The sequence below is a fragment of the Vitis riparia genome, chromosome 2, assembly GCF_004353265.1.
Source record: "Vitis riparia cultivar Riparia Gloire de Montpellier isolate 1030 chromosome 2, EGFV_Vit.rip_1.0, whole genome shotgun sequence".
NCBI classification, from domain to species: Eukaryota; Viridiplantae; Streptophyta; class Magnoliopsida; order Vitales; family Vitaceae; genus Vitis; species Vitis riparia.
This window is the reverse complement of record NC_048432.1, coordinates 3,682,173-3,703,074: the sequence shown is the minus strand read 5'-3', so window position 1 is coordinate 3,703,074 and position 20,902 is coordinate 3,682,173. Positions and strand designations below refer to the sequence as shown.

The 20,902-nt window shown below is 34.9% G+C and overlaps 2 protein-coding genes and 1 long non-coding RNA gene across 3 annotated transcripts; 2 read left to right on the top strand and 1 right to left on the bottom strand.

Moving 5' to 3' along the window:
• Positions 1-2,510: 2,510 nt before the first annotated feature.
• On the bottom strand, positions 2,511-7,831 carry LOC117906078. Its single transcript, XR_004649764.1, has 3 exons — positions 7,181-7,831; positions 3,358-3,450; positions 2,511-2,767 (listed from the first exon to the last, which is right to left on the bottom strand). It is a non-coding gene; the product is annotated as an uncharacterized LOC117906078 (long non-coding RNA).
• A 6,805-nt stretch (positions 7,832-14,636) lies between these two features.
• Positions 14,637-16,975, top strand: LOC117906552. The gene is made up of 2 exons (XM_034819613.1): positions 14,637-14,968; positions 15,067-16,975. Exons 1-2 carry the CDS (start codon positions 14,637-14,639, stop codon positions 16,973-16,975), a joined length of 2,241 nt encoding a protein of 746 aa, XP_034675504.1.
• Positions 16,976-19,000: 2,025 nt separating this feature from the next.
• Positions 19,001-20,586, top strand: LOC117906545 (putative ubiquitin-like-specific protease 1B). Its single transcript, XM_034819601.1, has 7 exons — positions 19,001-19,305; positions 19,400-19,488; positions 19,594-19,673; positions 19,765-19,875; positions 19,984-20,219; positions 20,314-20,389; positions 20,478-20,586. The coding sequence occupies exons 1-7, from the start codon at positions 19,001-19,003 to the stop codon at positions 20,574-20,576; spliced, it is 996 nt and encodes a 331-aa protein (XP_034675492.1). The 3' UTR covers positions 20,577-20,586.
• Positions 20,587-20,902: the final 316 nt, after the last annotated feature.

Here is a 20,902-nt window from a genome sequence, read left to right as displayed (position 1 = left end):
AATGCAACTTATACGTATTGTCAGTAATGAATGGATCTTTCTATGTTGGGTCATGCGTAATGTACTTGAATAGTATAGTCCAAAATCTATTGCATTGAGATTATCTTTGACCACTTACCATTGCAATTGTTATGGCCTTCCAAAATTAATTTCAGCCCTTATAAATTGACACTATGTACATCCCTACACGTAGACTACATGGTTGGAAACCATGAGAGACCCAAATCAACAAAGAATTCAGGTTCATCGGCGCTACAACCGACATTGGGTATTACTTGGTCCATATAGTTATGGTGAGTTATGGATCTTAGATAGAAGAGAATACTATGCAACTGTAAGTAATGAATGGGTTCAACGCATGAATGAGTCTAACCTACTCATCGAAGAGTTGTGTACACTACATGCTTCGCTTCCACGATGTCATTCCTTCATAATGCCACGAAATAACCTCCACGAGTACATTGATACACTTATGGAAATACAGAAGGAGAACAATAGAGTGATAATTCGCAAAGCATGGTTTTTCTTATTGTGTATTGCACAAAAAAATGCAAACGATAATGGCATATAGTTATCCTCCATCGAGCGCGATGCATTATTACAGAATCCTAATTATGTCTCTAATTATTCTATGACTGATGAGGATTAAAATTAAAGTTTTTCAATATTCATATTAATAATTTTCATATGTTTTCTATGGTATTTGAAACTCACCCTGGGTTCATATATCACAAAAAAAGCTTATTATTAGTTGTTATGTGTACTATATCTATTGTTCCTTTTTAGCCCATGAGTATCGAAATCTTTCATTCTCATAACCCACTAACAACTTTGATTTTGTTATAATTTATTAAGTACAAATTTGGGAGATGTTGGCATCGTAAGGAGTTTAATGGGAATGCAAGCCATTGCAAATAATGACAACAATGTATCATGCTACTTTTGAATAAATTAATGATTGCAATACAAATTATATCTTGTAGTGCACAGTACCCCTCTATACTATGGGTGATATTGTGGATGAATACTTGTACTATGGGTGATATTGTGCCTTTTAGCTTCTGCCATCTCTTTAAAATAATAATAATAATAATAATAAAAACCTTTTGCATTGAGATTATCTTTGACCACTTACCATTGCAATTGTTATGGCCTTCCAAAATTAATTTCAGCCCTTATAAATTGACACTATGTACATCCCTACACGTAGACTACATGGTTGGAAACCATGAGAGACCCAAATCAACAAAGAATTCAGGTTCATCGGCGCTACAACCGACATTGGGTATTACTTGGTCCATATAAGTTATGGTGAGTTATGGATCTTAGATAGAAGAGAATACTATGCAACTGTAAGTAATGAATGGGTTCAACGCATGAATGAGTCTAACCTACTCATCGAAGAGTTGTGTACACTACATGCTTCGCTTCCACGATGTCATTCCTTCATAATGCCACGAAATAACCTCCACAAGTACATTGATACACTTATGGAAATACAGAAGGAGAACAATAGAGTGATAATTCACAAAGCATGGTTTTTCTTATTGTGTATTGCACAAAAAAATGCAAACGATAATGGCAGATAGTTATCCTCCATCGAGCGCGATGCATTATTACAGAATCCTAATTATGTCTCTAATTATTTTATGACTGATGAGGATTAAAATTAAAGTTTTTCAATATTCATATTAATAATTTTCATATGTTTTCTATGGCATTTGAAACTCACCCTGGGTTCATATATCACAAAAAAAGCTTATTATTAGTTGTTATGTGTACTATATCTATTGTTCTTTTTTAGCCCATTAGTATCGAAATCTTTCATTCTCATAACCCACTAACAACTTTGATTTTGTTATAATTTATTAAGTACAAATTTGGGAGATGTTGGCATCGTAAGGAGTTTAATGGGAATGCAAGCCATTGCAAATAATGACAACAATGTATCATGCTACTTTTGAATAAATTAATGATTGCAATACAAATTATATCTTGTAGTGCACAGTACCCCTCTACACTATGGGTGATATTGTAGATGAATACTTGTACTATGGGTGATATTGTGCCTTTTAGCTTCTACCATCTCTTAAAAATAATAATAATAATAATAATAAACTCTTTAACCTTAAAATGTTGCAACTATGTTTGCCTTATTGACGTTCTATATTTGGTTGTCATGGTTTCAATCCTTCCTCTATGTTTAATCCATTATCAATCTACTCAACCCTCTAAAATATGAAGTGACCAACTGCAGATACAATGTTCTAATTAAGTAGAAAAATGTCAGGGTCGATATGTGGAAGTAGTAGAAGTTTTTTTTTTTTTTTTTCTTTTCACATAAATCTATTTTAGGTGAATCAATACACCAAGTACAAGGGCTCTATCTCTATTTCTTCTAATTCTGGTGTTCCATCAACACCCATCATCCTCAATAAGCTATTATACATTATTGTATATCCAACCTAAATTATTACATATGCATAAGAAAATTCACCATAACAATATAATTACCAAATAAGGAAAAATTATTACCACTAATTAACATGTTACGTCTGACATATTTCTTGTGTTGTCTACATCATACAACATTACACATCATTTTCAATGGGGTTTGATATTCATAATGGTACACATTCAAGTCTCACTTTTACACAAAACGTATTGCACTGGTCCAAGCTATCCAGATTGAAGATGAACCTTCTTCAAGAACCTATTGTATTCCTGGTGCAACATTTCCCCTCCATTCAAGTGATAAAAAATGCACCTATACCCATTGACAATGAATGAAAACAGGGATGAGAAGCAAAAATAGAAACTAACATTGTGGAAAACAAAGATGTGGTGACATATTAACTAAGCTATCCAACATATAATTTGGTCCTATTAATAGAGGAAAATTGAGAATAAACCCAAGTGGGATTTTATGGGTAAATTTTTTTAATAAATTCCTATACATGTAGCAAGTCGATTGGCTAGGCTAGTACATGATTATAGTTTCCAAATAATCAAATGAGGTATATCAGAAGTAGAAACCATCACGTTTGAGTAGGTATGAGTATAATTTTCTACCAATGAATAGCGAAAATTAAATGACTTTTGTCCTACTTGCAGAAATTAAATCACATGGTTTGGTTCTTCCTACAAAGAGCTAGTTTGTAGCATGCTTTAAGTGCTATAAATCAATAAAAAAGTAATGCATTAACCACATTAACCAGATAAATTAACAAGTTGATGACATGATTCATATTAGGGAAGTGAGAGGATGGCTCTTTTGATTTCATTTTAAAACAAATACATTATATTAACCACAATTACTCAGCACAAACTATGAGACTTTGAAAGCCATTGGTTTACCTTTCTTGATGATGGTATAAGGCATAAAATGGATGCATGACTTCTTCCAACCAATAACACGTTATGAGAACCATCAAAATAATGAGGTTTTGCCTATTAATTCACAAACCAAATGCAAGATTATGATACTTAACTCAAGGATGGAAATCAATTACAAGTAGTATAATTCTCTTAAAGCAGATATATTTCTAAGATAAGCTGGAAGATTCATGAGGATCAGTGAACTTATAGGAACGAATAAGTTTATTAAAGGGAAAATTATTAGGAACGAATAAGTTTACCCATTCTTTTGTTACACAAGATCTGGTTGCACATGCACAAGTTTACCCATTCTGACACTAAATCAATACCCTACAACAAATATTCATAAACTGGAATCTTTGACCAAATTTGTTAATCTATTTAATTCAAAATAGAAATTTGAAACCGAAACTTAAGAAGAAATTTCATATAGTGATCTCTCAAACCAATATTACATCATTGGTTAAATTTAATCATCGAATAGAGTCCATGTCCTAAGAGAAATCACCGTAGGGTTTAGTCGAAGACAAATGGTTTGTTTGCAAAGAGTTCAACTTAAGATTATATCCCGAATAAATGAATCCAGTCATAGAAGACGTAACAATGCACATAAAGCAAACATAGAAACAAATAATGAGACTTTGTTATACATTCTTAGATGAAAACCAAGGGAATAAAAAAAAAAAAAATCCTGATTGAGAATCACAGGACCAGTATTATCAATTGGTAAATTAAACCAATGGTGTTTCATACTATATTCATAGATAAAGAAATATGAGCAAACACAACATTGGAGTTCTATAGTAGACAAAAGATATGATGTGCTAAACTGGATTTAACATCTTAAATTTGACTATGAGCTTGAATTAGTTGATATATTACTCATATGGATGGGGGATATTTCTATAAAAGGATGTTACTTCAATAATTTGATTACCAATTTTCTCCAGTATGATGGAGACCTTTTTCTTTTGAAGATATTTCTTATTCTCGATCCATAAGATTGGTTGTGCAGCACTTACCCCAAATGATGCTTTACCCATTGCCCATGACCATATAAAAATAACATAGGTTAATTATATAATATAAGATTCAATAATGAAGCTATAAAAGAAAAAAAAAAAAAAAGGTTTTTACACCTGCAACAATGCTGCACATCCTTTTATCTAAACCTCGATCTTTGCTGTTTTCGATTTGAATGATTTTGAGGCCTTATTTAAGCCCCATATCAAAAATTCATATATGGCTTTACTCCATGAGTAAGTTGCCAAATTGTCCTAGTCATCCAACAATAAAACAATAAGTCATTTGTCATTTATGCTTCTGCAAGACCTATCATAGTCTAAAGCTAAATACACTTTCTAAACATGATGAATGCAATTGCGAATTGTGTGGGATTAGTTAAATTGGGATTGCTTTTGGGTCAAGGCACTAGATGGGAAATAGACAACTGCATAACTCTTTAGAAGTTGAAATTTATATTCGTACTTGAATAGACTAAATTATTATATTTTTCTGGATATGGTTAGCCAACTGAAGTTGAAATTAGAAACTAGGACTCGTGTCAGCCAGTTGTTTTGATTTTGGTACTGATCATGATCAAAGGCAAACAAATAAATAAGGCAACTTAAGTGTACATGATCTCCCACCTTTTGGATCTTTATTTCACTATTCTATCTTGGGGTTCTTAACATTTTCTCTTGTAAAACATTTCAACAAATCTACACTATCTTATTTTAAGGTAGGGAGTATGGGAATCCCTTTGCAAGAGATGTCTACAACAAAGAATTCAACAATCACCTACTGATGTTGCAACTATGCATTTAATGTCCTCAAGTTGAACCCTTCCACCCAATTATGCATTCTAAAAGCATACCCCTATTTTTTTTTAATTTGGCGATTTTGCATCTGTAAAAGTTAAAAGCTATGCTACCTATATTTATCATCACTCCTAGATCAATACAACAATTGGCAAAATGGGAACTGATCCTTGTCCAAGTCTACCTCTATGAGATCCAGTCTTGGAAGCACAGAAACAATGCATGCCCCTCCACACCCATAGCACCACTTGTTGCATTTAACGTTTCTGAAAGTTACCTAAATAGTGTGGCCATTAATAGTGTAGCTTGGGTAATCTAATATTGGCAAAAAAATTTCAGTTCATAATATTTTAACTTCTTATACACAGATTCATTATGGAACAATATGGAACAATTTAATGTCTCTATATGTCCTGGACGGATAATAGTCACCTTAATTCCTTTTTGACAGATCTATGATCAAAATAGATGGATTTAGACCATAAGCAGGAGAAGAACTTTTTTGGCATTGGCATTAAGGAAGATGATGTACAATCAAAGGCATAATTAAGGCACCTGAGAAGATGTTACATTTAAGCAAGGATAAATAGTCATTCTTCATCACAAGAAATGTATGCTACCACTTTTTCCAAAAAAACTCTTGCTCAAGTCTTCCATCTTTAACTTAAGCTTCAGAGGGATATGTACGAAAACCCATTAGGACATGCCTTTGTATAGGTGCAATCGTTATCTACATCACACGAAGGCTAGCCAAACACTTTCTTTGTTGGCCATGCACTAGCAAGAATGAAATTGGATGTTGTACCTTTCTTCTTGTTTCTTTTACATAATTTTCTTTAATTGTCAATGCATAAGGTTATTGAATCACGTCTTATGATTCTACTTAAGAGTTGTACATGATGTTTTTTTTTTGTAGGAATATAATTAAATGCTTTCTAAATCAAAATTGATATTAAACATATATAATAAAAATTTTATTATATATAAAATAGTTTTTATATGCAAATAAAAGCGGAATCAAAACATACATACAAACAATGTATATATATATATATATATATATATATATATATTATTTTTAAAATTATAAACCTTTTTATTAAATTAACTAAATGAATGGAGAAGTTTTTATTAAATTGAATTCGTGAATGAGCTTTTATCTTTTGGTCCGATGATTCTAATATGATTCAAATGGATAGCCTGAGTCATGATTATAATAATATATAACTAAATTCGTATTACAATAACACAAAAATTCACATTGCAAAGAATCTAATAGATATAAAATAAATATACGCATGCGTATGTAAATTATCAAGGATCAAATTCGATTTATTTTTTATTTTTTGAATAATAAATCGTGATAAAACCAAAATTATGAAGGAAAAAAACTACATAAAATCAGTCGATTATTGAAAAAGATTTTTCTAGGCTTCTTAATTTTTTTCATACCCTATTTGTCTCACTCTAGGCTATTTTCTATCACAATAATATGATTTGTTTTTCTTTTTTAAGGATTAAACTATAAAGCATAGCAAAAATAGGACATATAAATGGAAACTGGAATAAAGATTTAAGGACACGGTGGTCCAAATGACTTGATTGGGATAGTGGGCGCATCATTGCAGGGGCCAAACCACCTATACTAAAGGAGTGAAACTTTCCAAACACAAAATATTACGAATTTAGGTGATCTCCAACCATGTTAGACAGGACATACTCACATTGCAAACTTAAAAATCCTTCCCTTTCTATTCTATTTCTCAGTGTAACTCCACACTTAGGACCCCAAAAAAACCAAAGCATAATCCATACAACTCAAAAATCCATGAGAAAATTATTTATTTTTTCTTCTTTTCCTATATTATGAACCAAACCAAACCAAGATCCCCAATTTCAAAAGAACAATCAAAACCAAAATATATGATAATATACTATAACAAAATTTCAAAAACCCTACACTTAATATAAGATTCACTCACCTCTACTTATGAGAGATCCTTGTCGATCGAATATGAAGAGAGTTTAAGATTAGTAGTCCAACTAATCATTTACCACGCTTTCTGTCTCTTCTACATTCCAACCCTATGAGCCTTTTACAATATTATTCAAGCTTTTTGGGTTTTCGAAATTGGAGGAAAACGTGGTGGAGATGTTTCAAAATGAGAGAAAGAGTTTTGGGTTGTTCAATTTTTTTAGAATGAGAGGAAGTAAAGGTAGGTTAGGGTTTTTCCATTTCCTAAACTAAGAGGAAAACAAGGAAGCTTAAAATTTGGTTTTCAAACAGAGATAAAGTTGAGGTTACTTTTCCCGTTTCTTTAGGTTAGGGTTAGGGTTTCCCCAAAATGAGAGAAAGAAGAAGGCGATTAATGCTTCAACATTAATTCCAATACCTTTTTCTTCGATGTACGTGCTTAATACACGTCGAGCTCCAAAATTATGTTTTTTTTTTTCTTTTCTCTTTAATGAAGTGGAAGTTGACCTGGACAATACTAAAGGGTAGATTGGGTGTAAAAAAACTTGCATGTAATACCATAGAAGCCTGTCTGCTGCAACAATGGAATAATACGTCCATCGAGTATACTGGTGTGATGAAAAATCGTCTCACAATGTCGACAATGAAGCTTCTTAAAGTCAACACCTGTCCATAGTAGAGATGACCTGTGTGTGGCCTGCCCATGTAGAATTGTAAGATCTAATGGTCCTGGCTCCATCATACGGTGATACCTGCATATAGTAAATAACCATTAGTTCTTGTTAACATTAGTATGATTACAAATTTAAAGACATTACTTAAAAATATCATATTATCAAAATGAACAATCTTTCATACTTTAATTGTTAAGAGGAAGGGGATTTGAGGATTACCCTCCATCTTTTGTGGGACAATTACAACAATTATGTCCCTCTATTTTACATAAGCCACATCTAACTCTAACACTTGGTTCCTTCAAATCCATTTCATTCCTTATCCTTGATGATCTAAGACACCCTTTATCCCTCATCGAAGTTAGGTCAAGGTGGAGAATAGGAAAATCAGGATACGACCAGTAAGATTCATGTGGAATGAGATTAAATTTAGGAGCGTAAATGTTGGCATAGGCATCCATCCTATAGTATTTTTCAACAAATTGTCAACTATCAATCCTCATATGAGCACAAGTATCTAGCACATGTGAGCATGGAATGCCAAATGATTGCCACTTATTACAACTACATGTACCTTCATTCAACTTAACAATTTTTTTGTTATGTCCTTTATCCATATGAAACCCATGGAGAGTAGCGATTACTTCAAATGTTTGATGAATTCGATGGAAGATAGTCACAGTATGTCTACTAGCTTTGGCTTCAGATCTTCTAAATTTATCAATTGCGTACGTAGTATACACATCTCCAGTTGCCATTCTAGCACATATCTCTACTCTACGAGTCTCAAAGTATGACACACATCAATAAAAAGTTAATTGAACAAGCATAGTGATAGGTAACATTCTCGCTCCCTTAAGCACCCTATTTATACATTCAACAATATTTGTGGTCATCCCACCCATACCAATATCCTAGATCATATGCTTGAGTCCATTTTTTAGTGTCTAATTTTGAAAATCAAGCCACGCCTTTGTCATTTAATCGTTTTAACTCCTCCATGTATCACTCATACTTCTGCGGTCGATGTTGAGATACAGCTCTATACACCAACTCTTTTAAGACCTTATTATTAAATTTGTCATTAAAATTGCTCACTACATGCCTAAGATAATATCGATATTGCGCATGAGGAGGGCTCCATCTAATTGATGGATTTTTAATAGCAACATTTATTCCTACATGGAAATCTAAAATTAAGGATATCCATCCTCTTTGAGTGACGGGACGCCTTAATGCAATAAGAAACCAAGACCAACTATCCTTTGATTCTTCCTCAACAATTGCAAACACAAGGGGGAATATACGACCATTCTAGCAACAATTAGTGGTTTTTTTCCCACTATTAGCTCATTATGAAAAAACATTACTTGATATAAAATAAAAATAGGTTATATAATACTTCCGGATGTACAACTAAAACTATTAAGGACCATATTTTAAAAATTATGGTCATTTGGGAAAAAAAAAATTCCACAACTAATTACCATGATTCATAGCGCCATCCTTACCAAAAGAAAGCACCAAAAAACAAAATATATATTCCGCCATTTGATTATGAAAATTTAAAATTAAATAAATAAATAAAACCAAAGAATGATAATCAAAGAAACATTCACATACTTCCAGATGTACAACTAAAACCATTAAAGACCATATTTTAAAAATTATGGTCATTTGGGAAAAAAAAAAAAATTTCCACAACTAATTACCATGATTCATAGCGCCATCCTTACCAAAAGAAAGCACCAAAAAACAAAATATATATTTCGCCATTTGATAATGAAAATTTAAAATTAAATAAATAAATAAAACCAAAGAATGATAATCAAAGAAACCTTCACCCAGAGGCAGGAAAATAATTAAAGCCAACTTGAATACGATACTACCTAAAAGATTATCTTATCATCATAGTGACCCAATTACCAACACATTTCTTAATTTTTTTTCTTCTTTTTATTTAAAACAAAAATCAAAACATAAAATTATTGTTTGGAACATTATTTTCTCTCATTTTCATGAATTTTTCCTATAATATCCAATCATTACCAAATCAAATTGTCTCAAAAAATATAATTTCATGCTTCATTCAATACGTTAACTTAATATTTTTATTTTTAAAAAAACCAGAAAACATAAAACACAAAACCAAAAATGTATTCTTTTGTTTCCTAAATTCTCACATGAACCAACACATAGTAACATCATATTTCCATGCATTATCAACTAATGGTTGTCTCAGTTAATCAATAATTGGGTCATAGTTTGAGATGAAACAAATACGATGTCAGTATAATAGTTAAAATATTAATAGATAGCAAATAGAATCACAACAAGCTCACGAACATTACATTTTCAACTTTTCTACACTTTCTTGGCAACCAAAACAGAATCACAACAAGCGGAACCACAAAAAAAAAAAAAAAAAAAAAAAAAAAAAAAACCTTTCTCCATAATTTTTAGTTTACTCGGTTTCATTGTAAAAAAAATGAAAACTTTATTTTTTTTTTCAACTTTCCCACACTTTCTTGGTAACCAAACACAACCACATCAGCAAATATAACCACAAAACTTACATAAAACACTCAGGGGCAATGATGTCCCAAATCCACACTTTACTTCCTTCCTATTGGTGTTGATGCAAGAAGATCCACTCCATGATCAATGTGCGGGAAAATGGGTTTTTAGGGAAAGGACAAAATGAATTTCGAGGCAGAGAAGAAAACGGGCAGGGGGAATGGGTATGCACTTCTTTTCAATTATAAAATACTATTTTTTAAACTCTCATCCTACGTGTTAAAAAATGTCGTAGAATTGGAATTATTTTCCAATCTACAGCATTTTAAAAATTACTTTTCCTAATAGTCGTACATTTATAAAAAATCCCAACATTATCATAGTCTCCTAGATAGATGTTTTACTTTAGGGGTTTGATATGGAGAAGGAAATGATTGAGCTTCATTATTATGCATGCTCTCATCAACACAAAGTTTGGCCATGTCATACATAGATAAAAATCAAAATGAACCTAAATAAATCAAAGTTCTAAGCGGAAAATGTTCAACATGGGGTTATGTATCTAAGTGTAACATGATTGAAATCTATTTAAATATGGAAAATATTAATGATTACATACCTTTTTTTTCTGACTTTGCTCATCCCATTAACATTTTTCATCCACAAGAAACAACCTATATTGCAAAAAACAAAAAATAAAATAAAAGTAAAAAAATGTTGTATTAGAATATAAAGAAATTTAGAGTACTTATAAATATAAAAGAATCCAATTGTTTAATATTTTTAAAAAATCCAAAATTTAAAATCTAAATATTGAGGGTAATTTTCCATTTTTCCATCTCATAATCAATTAACTTCCTAAAAGGCTCATGTCAACATTTTAAATACTACAACATTTTTCACCTTAGAGCGAATGTAAAATTATAAAATTATTATCATTCGACAAATACTTTTCTAACATATAAGTGAAAAAAGAAAAATGAAATAAAATAAAAAGAACACAAATTTGTTAACGGTGCATATAAATAAGTTAAAGCAACAAACAAAAAATATTAATTTACCGAAAAATCCAAGTTTTGAAAGATACCAGGAATCCATTGTGTGAGTTTAACAATTAAACTATCCTACTTTAAATGGGAAGTAGCTACACACTAACGTGTTTATCAAAATCTTGTCTCTATTCTCCATAGATCATGCACAAATTAGAGAAAAGAAATAAAATCACAAAGAAAAATATGCCATAAGGTATAGTTATCTCAAGCTCTTCAAAGTACTGAGAGCACCCACTTTACAAAATTGTATTCAGGTCATGTAACAATTGAATCCAACTCATCGCAACTCATCGTCTTTCTCAAAAAAAGGGTTTTTTATTTTTAACTTTTTTTATTAAAAAAATAAAAATAAAAACTGATAAGCTAAACCACAACATCAAAAGATTTTAAAGCCAAGAATATGTATACATACCACCAAGCGAAGGAGCCATTGATGTTGTTGGAAGTTTGCTCTTCAAAAGAGCTTTAAGAAGTGATTGTTCTTCAAGAGAGCTTCCAAAGAGATTAAAGGGGCCTTTTTCTGTATCCAATTTGTTGATCCCACTCTCAATCAACAGTAAAAGAAGTAATCTTATCATGAAAGATTAAAGGTAACCATAAAAGAATCGAACTCACCTCAGTGTAGATGAGTTGGATTTTTTTCAAGAGAGAATGAAATAGAGATGCTTCTGAGAAGAGAGAGTGAGGAGATACAAAGGCGGATTTGTGTGAGGAAAGAATCATTTACTTCCTAAAGAGATATACGGGCTTCCTCACAAGGAGTATTTCAGTAAACTTGGAATGGATTTAAACTGCTTTATGGTAATAAAAATAAACAAAAAATAAAGAAAACGTGTCCTCCAACAATTTATTGATCCTGTGAAGTGGAAGTAATGCTAGTACAACATCTACCATGGAAATGACACATCTGCAGGAGAGAATCCTTTTGATATATTCTACGTACTAATTTTATTGTTAACTCCACCACTGCAGTGACAAAAGGACCTTTTATCGAAAAAGAGAGTTATTTCTGAACCGAGAGAGTAGGTACAGAAAGACCTGTGTTGCTCCTTGAAAGAGTTGAAGTCCGCCAGCTACTTTGTAAAGTTTGAACGACAAGACTATGAGTTGACTTGATGGAAAGAGATGCAGTTTATTGGGATTTTAATCGAAATATTTTTCTCCCCAACCAACCAGCCTTGACCTCTGTCACTTGCAATTCATCAATTCAGATTCATTTATATGGTTTTTTTTTTGGAAAGTTGTGTTTTCATGGCCCAATTTGGTAATAATATTGTTTTTGGAACCCAGGTTTATGAAATAGGAAAAATATTTTTCAATGTGGAAACTTATATGGGTTTCATGCACTATGAGCCGGTTGTATTTTTTCTACCGAAATTGCCCCTCCAGGTATCCACATCAGCAACCCATCTCAGCACGGGTTGAAACTGAACCGGTTGTCTTGTGCAAAATCAAATATTGAGCTTCCCACAAAAACACCCTGGGCGACCGACCGTTCATCCTCCCTTTCTCTCATTTGGTACCCACAAGAAAACCCTAGCCGATCGTTCTTTCTTCCCTCTCTCTCATTTTGGCACCCATTCCTCTCATCTGTCTTCACTCGGTCACCAAGGCGAAGCAGAAAATCCCATAAAAATAGTGTAGCCGAGGGTTCTTTCTCCCCTCTCTCTCATTTGATACCCATCCCTCTCATATTTCTTCACTCTGTCACCGAGGCGAAGCAGATTTCAGTTGAGAAGGGCTTAATCCGATTTGTCACATCTTAGATTTTCTCTGTCGAGGTAAGCCATTCGTTCCGTGTTTTGCATTCGCATTCTCATTCATGAAAAATCTGCTGTTTGTGTGGGTTTTTTCTGAACCAGGCGTGGCTCAAATGTTGGCATTTAGGAGTTGGTACTGAAATTTTAAATCTGTTGGTAATGAATCATCATCGTCTTTTTCAAATCTGATTTTGTACTGTTTTATTTGGATTGACAAATTATCGCAACTCTGTTGTTTTGATATAAATTGAAGGCAAGAATATGGGTTGGAAATTGTTTCGTTGAAAAAGACATTTGTTTTGGTTTTGGTTTAGAACTGAGAAAAACATATTTTGAATTGATTAGCGAAAAAGGAAATTTTTTTTTCCCAGTGGTGTTTTGGGTATTGGGAAACAATGCATTTTTAGTGAAACCCATTTATTGGATTGTGTTTTTGGATTGAGCTATGCAGTGGATGACCAAAAGGGAACATTTTTTCGGGATGAAGTTTTCATTTTGAGAGCGAAAAAAGTTCTTAAGAAATGGTGATTTTTAGATGGGAAAGTTGTTCCAAATTACTCAGTTTTTTGGGTTTTTGTGATATTGATGGTTGATGGGTGCTAAAGTTTTCGTTGTGTATTTTTGTTTTTGTTTTATATGTATAGTTTCAAATCACGTCCCATTTCTTCAAACATATAGTTACATGTGTATGGTTACTATATGTTAATGTTCTTGTTGATTAGTAATTGATATTGATTCAGAGATCCGTTTTAGAAGATGGTAATAGGAAAGGCTATATAGGAACTATTGGTATCCATACATTGGTTTAATTCCCTTCATAACATAAATAGAAAATAGGGAATGCTGGTCAGAATGGATGAAATGCATTTTTATCTATATATTGTTTCTTTTGGTGATCAGTTGGTTAACCTTATTGTACTGGTAAGTTAAGCTTATGTACTACCTCATTATTTCTGAATGTACGACCTTAATCGACTGTATGTACTGCATTAGTCAACATCAGGTACTACCTGAGCCAACCTTGGGTACAAGCTGTGTGACGACTGGAAACTTCATTTTTTAATATTCAAATAATTCAAATGTGAATAAAAGTTTCTTTATTGTTAACCCAATGGGGTTCACTTTGTCAAACATAGGACCTACAGGCTGTTTTCAAGTCATGCATAAATTAAATTGTATTCACTTCCACATACATTAACTACTCTGCTCAGTTGGTTCCACTTACCTTTACTTGAGACTGTACCATAGGTACTATCTTAATTAACCTTAGGTCTAACCTTAGTAATCTTTAAGTACTAGGTTAGATATCCTTAGGTACTACCGTAGTTGGACTTGCACACTACTTGTTTGCATCGGCCAATTAGCATGTTTGAACCTTAAAGTCTTTGGAATCAACATGCATAATTCCTCAATCTTTCGTTGTTGTATTGTTTTTAACAAATCTTTATGTCAATAAGGAAATGGAAGAGGAGATGTTTTGTTACATTCATGAAGGTGGTGAGCTTGTTAAGACTACTGTTGGGTCCGTCGAATATAAGGGAGGTCGGACCAATTGCAGTGTTGTTAGCAAGAATATCTCACAATCTGAATTCGTTTCAAAAGTATGTGGTCAACTGAACTTGGATTCCAATTCCATTAAATTGGAATTCACAGTCAAGTTTGACCCATCATGTCTATTACCACTGCATAATGATGGCGACATAGTCAATATGTTCAAATTCAACGACATGTTTTGTCATGTCTACATCTCCCAGTGTACTGAATGTGGTGATGACCTCATTTCCCCTACTAGGTACCTAATGTCCTTCCACAATAATGTTCCCTTTTGTATAATTGCTTTTCACACTTAGATTGATGGAGGATCAAATTCTTTCTTTATGTTTTTTGCAGTGCCCCAACCCCCATTGTTGCTTCAAACACAGCTCATGTTTCCTCTATTGGCGAGCCCCCATTACACATCTCTAATGAGTCGCCCACAATTCAGTCATTTGGGTTTTCCCAAAGATGTGCTATGACAAATACCGTTCAACTTCAACCAAGCCGGTTCGAACATTCAATTGTAGGTAGTGGACATACCTTCCCAAATGCGTCGGAGTTTCGAGATGCAATCTATTTGATGTCTTTGGCTGGAAAATTTCGATATTCTTACAAAAGGAATAGTCCGAAACACATGACCGTAGTATGCACAATTGAAGATTGTCCTTGGAAAATCACTGCGCGTGCAATAGGGGATTCAAACATTGTTCAAGTACACACATTCCGAAATGTGCATAACCATTGCTTGGAAGATGTTGTCTTGTCTCAGCCTTTAGTGAGATCCACTCGTGCATCGTTGGTCATTGATGATGTCATTCGATCTACTCCTGAATACCAACCACGCCAAATTTGTAAGGACTTTGTAAGGCAACATGGCATCCAGTTAACTTACCTACAAGCATGGCAAATGAAGGAGAAGGCTAAGGAGCGCATTTATGGACAACCCAAGAATTATTACAAATTGTTGCCATGGATGTGTGAAAGAATGCTTGCAACAAATCCGGGATCGAGTGTTGAGTTGAGTTATTCCAATGACGACCATTTTGAGAAGCTTTTTGTTGCTCATTCAATATCTATCGAAGGGTTTGTAAAGGGGTGTCGACCAATCATTGCAATTGATTCGGCCCATATGAGTGGGCCTTATGGCGGTGCTCTATTTTCAGCCACCGGCTACGATGCTAATGACTCCATGTTCCCCTTAGCCTTTGGAGTGATGAGCTCGGAAAATTATGAAGATTGGTTATGGTTCTTGGAAAAACTGAAGATAGTTGTGGGAAACAAGGAAGTTATTATTATATCAGATAGACATCCCGCTTTGCTTCGTAGTGTCCCTGAGGTGTTTGGCATTGAAAACCATGCTTATTGCTACCGTCACCTGAAGGAGAATTTTAGTAGTTTCTTGTCCAAGCATAACACACGAGGGAATAAGGGTAAAGAAAATGCATTGCAATTCCTAGATAGCATTGCGTATGGAAGGTTAGAACATGATTATAATGTTTCCATGTTTGAACTAAAAAAATACAACGAGGCTTTAGCCATATGGGTTGAAGAAAATGCGCCGCACCATTGGGCCATGTCAAAATTCCCAAAACAAAGATGGGATAAAATGACTACGAATCTTGCCGAGTCATTTAATGCTTGGTTACGGATTGAAAGACATCACTCTATTTGTAACTTTTTATTGGAGCACATGTCCAAGTTAGCTTCTATGCTTGTGAAGCATGAAGAAGAGTCAAAGAATTGGAAAGGGTGTATAGGGCCAAAAATTGAAGCTAAGGTGCAGGAAAATATTGCAAAGGGTGCAGTGTATCCAGTCACACCGTTCAAGAATGGAGTATTTGGGGTATGTATCGGGAGAGCCTTGTTAAATGTAGACATTCTGAACCGTACATGCACTTGTAGGGGTTGGCAAATGTTGGGAATCCCTTGTGAGCATGCCACAGCCGTCATTATTTCCATTGGTCAAAATGTTACTGATTTCGTCGATGATTGCTACAAATACCCAATGCAAGAGTTGATATATGGGGGTTCTTTCTCCGGCATAGAGACCCATGACATGCCTACTGTGGACGATGATGGTTTGGTTCGATCTATCACCGGGGAGGTGTTCTTCTCGCTAAAGCCTCCACATACAAAGCGCCCTCCCGGAAGGCCAAGGAAGAAGCGCATTGAGTCTCAATTTCAAGATAAACGAACTGTTTATTGCTCTCGTTGTCATATGTCCGGCCACAATAGAAAAACCTGCAAAAATCCTTTGCCTTAAATGCATATTTGTCTACTTATTGCATTATGCTGATTTTGTATTACTCTATTCCAACTAACTGGTTGTCACCCAATCATCGTTACTATTTGAATGTTTTGTGCCTTTCCATTCACCTGCAATGTTCATTGAGTTACATTATATTTCTCTGCTGATTCAGTTCTTTCACAAAGTCCGAACTATGTTTGCACCACATCTTGTTTTAATGGTATTTACTCAAATCCCATGTATTTGCTAAGATTACATTGCTTAAGCCATTTTAACCATACTGCAGTTTGTGTTCCCATGTATCATTTGGTGGCATCATTTAATTATCTGAAAATAAATACTTTGAATGAGTGGCATCATTTGTGTTCCCATGCACTCTAAGAAAATTTATTTTTCACCACACTTCTTCATGGCTTGTCCAATACCAGCCACAACTGTACGCTAACAGTTCTTACTTTGCAGGTTTAATTAATTACGCTTCCATTATTCTAGGCATGGCAACAGAAAGGAGGAAAAGGAAGGAACATGTCCCTGCAACATGTGCAGATGTCGGCAACACGGATTTCATTCAACAATGCATTGAATCTTCAATTTCACCTTTAATGCATATTTCCATATATTATATTTTCCTATCACTGACCAATATTTAATTTTAATTGTAGGAAAAGCTCCCAAAGTCCCGGTGTTCTGGAAGGAAATTCATCACTGTGATTGCGCGCTTACCACCAGAAAAACACCAAGCCATCACAGATATGGGATTTGGGGGCCTGTTAAAATTTGCCTGTCGAGAGCTGAGATATGAGCTGTGCGGGTGGCTCATATCTCAATATGACTTTACTTACCACAGGCTTAAAATGGCAACTGGCAGTGCTGTCAATGTTAATGAACAACATGTCAGCCAAGTCATGGGCATCCCTAACACCGGGGAAGACTTGGTTATTGTTAAGAGAACAGGCCCCTCCAACCGCACATACACTCTCAGGGTTTTGGAGCAAAACCTTGACAATCTGCCTGTTGGTGATGATTTTTTAAAATCATTTTAATTTTTTCTTGTGCCACTCTGCTGGCACCTAATTCCAAACTTGAAGGAAGCCATGACCTATGGGACACCATATGGGATTCTGATCTTGGTGTCCAAATGAATTGGGCTAAGTTTCTGCTGCAACACTTAGAGGACGGCATTAAGGAATATCGGCAAAAGCAGCCTACTTACATCCGAGGCTGCCTCATGTTCCTCCAGGTACAGTCAAGGGTACACAGTATTCTGCAATTAGGTTCAACTTTGTTTACATTTTATTTTAAAACTCATTGTTACTGCAATTCCATAATTTAATGCTTATTGTTTCGTATACTACCCTTGTACAGCTCTTTTATATGGCATTCTTCTATATGCCATCAGTTATTGTTGAGGTGACCAGGCCGCTTGCTGCTGCATGGAGTGACGATGTCATAAAGCGCCGCTTAGCGGCTGAAATATCAACTTTCGGTGGATATGGGCATGTGGATGTATGCTATAAATGAACATAGCTTTTCGTAATAGTAAAATGACCATAGTAGCTTATTCAAGTCAGTCCCAATTTGTTGCTTCTCTAATTCAACTGATGGTGCATTGTGCAGGCACAGGAACAGCCACAAAGCACACCTGACATATTGCTACCATCAGTAGCCTCAACCTCCACAGCCGGTGACGATGCTACAGAGGTATTGCATAGCCATTAACCACTCATACATGTTGTTCCATACAGACTCCATACAATACTATGCTTATAATATTTTTTGTTCCACTTTATAACAGGTTATTGAAGCCCGCATCAGTGAGACATCAGAGACTATGCTTAGATTAGCTTTGTCTTTGGTGCGGGATGTGGTGCATTACGTTGCCGGCCCGGTGGATCAGAGGGGAATTCTTCCGTCCCTTGCCCATCAACAGAGCACCACACTAAAGATCAACCATTGCGGCCAACACCAGTGAGGCAGCCATCAGCTGAGGAAATTGAACCAGAAGACAGCCTCGTACCAACCCCTCATTCACCAGTTGGAATGGGACCATCACCAGCTCCCACTTATTCCGAGCCACTGGTCCCACAGTCTCAGGCACAGGCATCCCTTCCAGCTGAAGTGACAGTAGAGGATGCGGAAGAAGGTGAAGACGCGGGTGGGAGTGGCACCCAAGCCCCTAAACCTTCATCAATGAAGAGATATAAGCAGACCGCTAAGAGGATTGTCAAGCGTCCTCCCGCTTGCAAAAGTCCGTTTGTCGCCCAATGTGTAAAACAATTCCCAAAAATACCTCATGCAGATCGGGTAGTAGCAGATTATGCTTTGGCTGAAATGGGTGATCCTAGGTACACTTAAGATTTCTAAAACTCATTTTTATAATCATTTTATAGGTCAATAACTGTACATCATAATGACAAATTTACTTTCATGTCATTGTAGTGAGATTTTGTGCGACATGTATGGGATGTACATTAGACGGGAGGAACTTTCTTGTCTAAATGCAGGGCGGTGGGTTAATTCAATGGTAGGTTACTTATCCTTATGCCTTACTAAATTCACAATTAATAAGTCATTTGAATCGATAAAGTGTTGATGGAGGTTGTAAAATATGTTATTTTACACAACTTTGACAGATTGTTGCGATTGTCTCTCGCATGATGAATGGACAACAAGCACCACCACCTCGCGCACATTTTTTGAGCCTTCGTTCTCGGTTAGCCCTCTAATATCCTAAATTCACTTGGTTTGCAACTAGAAGAGTAGATATTGATGTTTGTATTGATTCACCTCACCCTTTTGAACAGGTTGTTCTAAGCAACCTCAAATCTAATGCAACCACGCAAGTCATCCTGGAAAGATGCGCTATGTATCTGGATCCTGACACATTGGGCCATGATCTTAGTTCATGTGACATGGTAAATGAACATATCTAAAGTTCAATTCCATAGTAATAAATGCAAGGGTATTGGGAATGACTATAAAGTAATGACATAAAAGCTAATAACTCTTGAATTGTTATGCAGATGTTCATCCCGGTTTGCGAGAATAATCACTGGCACGTGCATGTTGTTAATTTTGCAGCTGGAAGAGTTGAGATACTTTCGTCATTGCCCCTAAGGCGGGGCAACAACATCAGTGCTGCAACACGACGATTATCAATGGCACTCCACAAAGCACTGCATGCATATAGAATCCATATGGATGTGGATGTCTCAAGTTTTGTGCATGTCCAACCACACCTTCTCCAACAGCTGAATGGGTAAAGCATTCAGATATTCCAACGAAAAGAAACATTTCTAAATAATTTGATTTATCAGATATCTATCATCTAACACATTTCTGATGTGTTATAGGTTCGACTGTGGTATCCTTGCACTAAAGTTCATGGAATTTTGGAATGGGGCGACCTTAACTACTTCAGTGGCAGTGGTTAGAGTTGGTTTACACTGTCAAACTTGTACTGTTTTTCTTTGTTTTTTTCCCAACCGCATGGAATAATTTTTTCCCATTTGCGTAGGACAAGACGAACATGTACAGACTCCAGCTAGTGCTGCAACTAGTGCTCAATGAACGCAACAGTGTCAGAGATACAATTATGGCCGCATGTCATTTGTGACTTCATAGTTCATGATAAGTTTCTTCCTATCTGCTGCTACGTACCAAAATGACCAAGGGTTGATTTTAGTTTGTCCAAAAATTTATTAATTCATATCATGTTGTGTGCTGATGTGATTTGTTCCACTTGTAACAGTGGCAGTTGGGTTATGCTGAATATGAGGACTTTATGTACAAGAATGACCAACGTGTAAGGGAAAAGAAGAGTACCTGCTAATGCTACTGCTGGAGCATATGGGATGCAGTAACCGCAATGTAATAGGGCTGTTCATTTTTCCTTCAATATTGTAAAGGAAGGGAGTAGGAACATGGACAACACTCAGTATT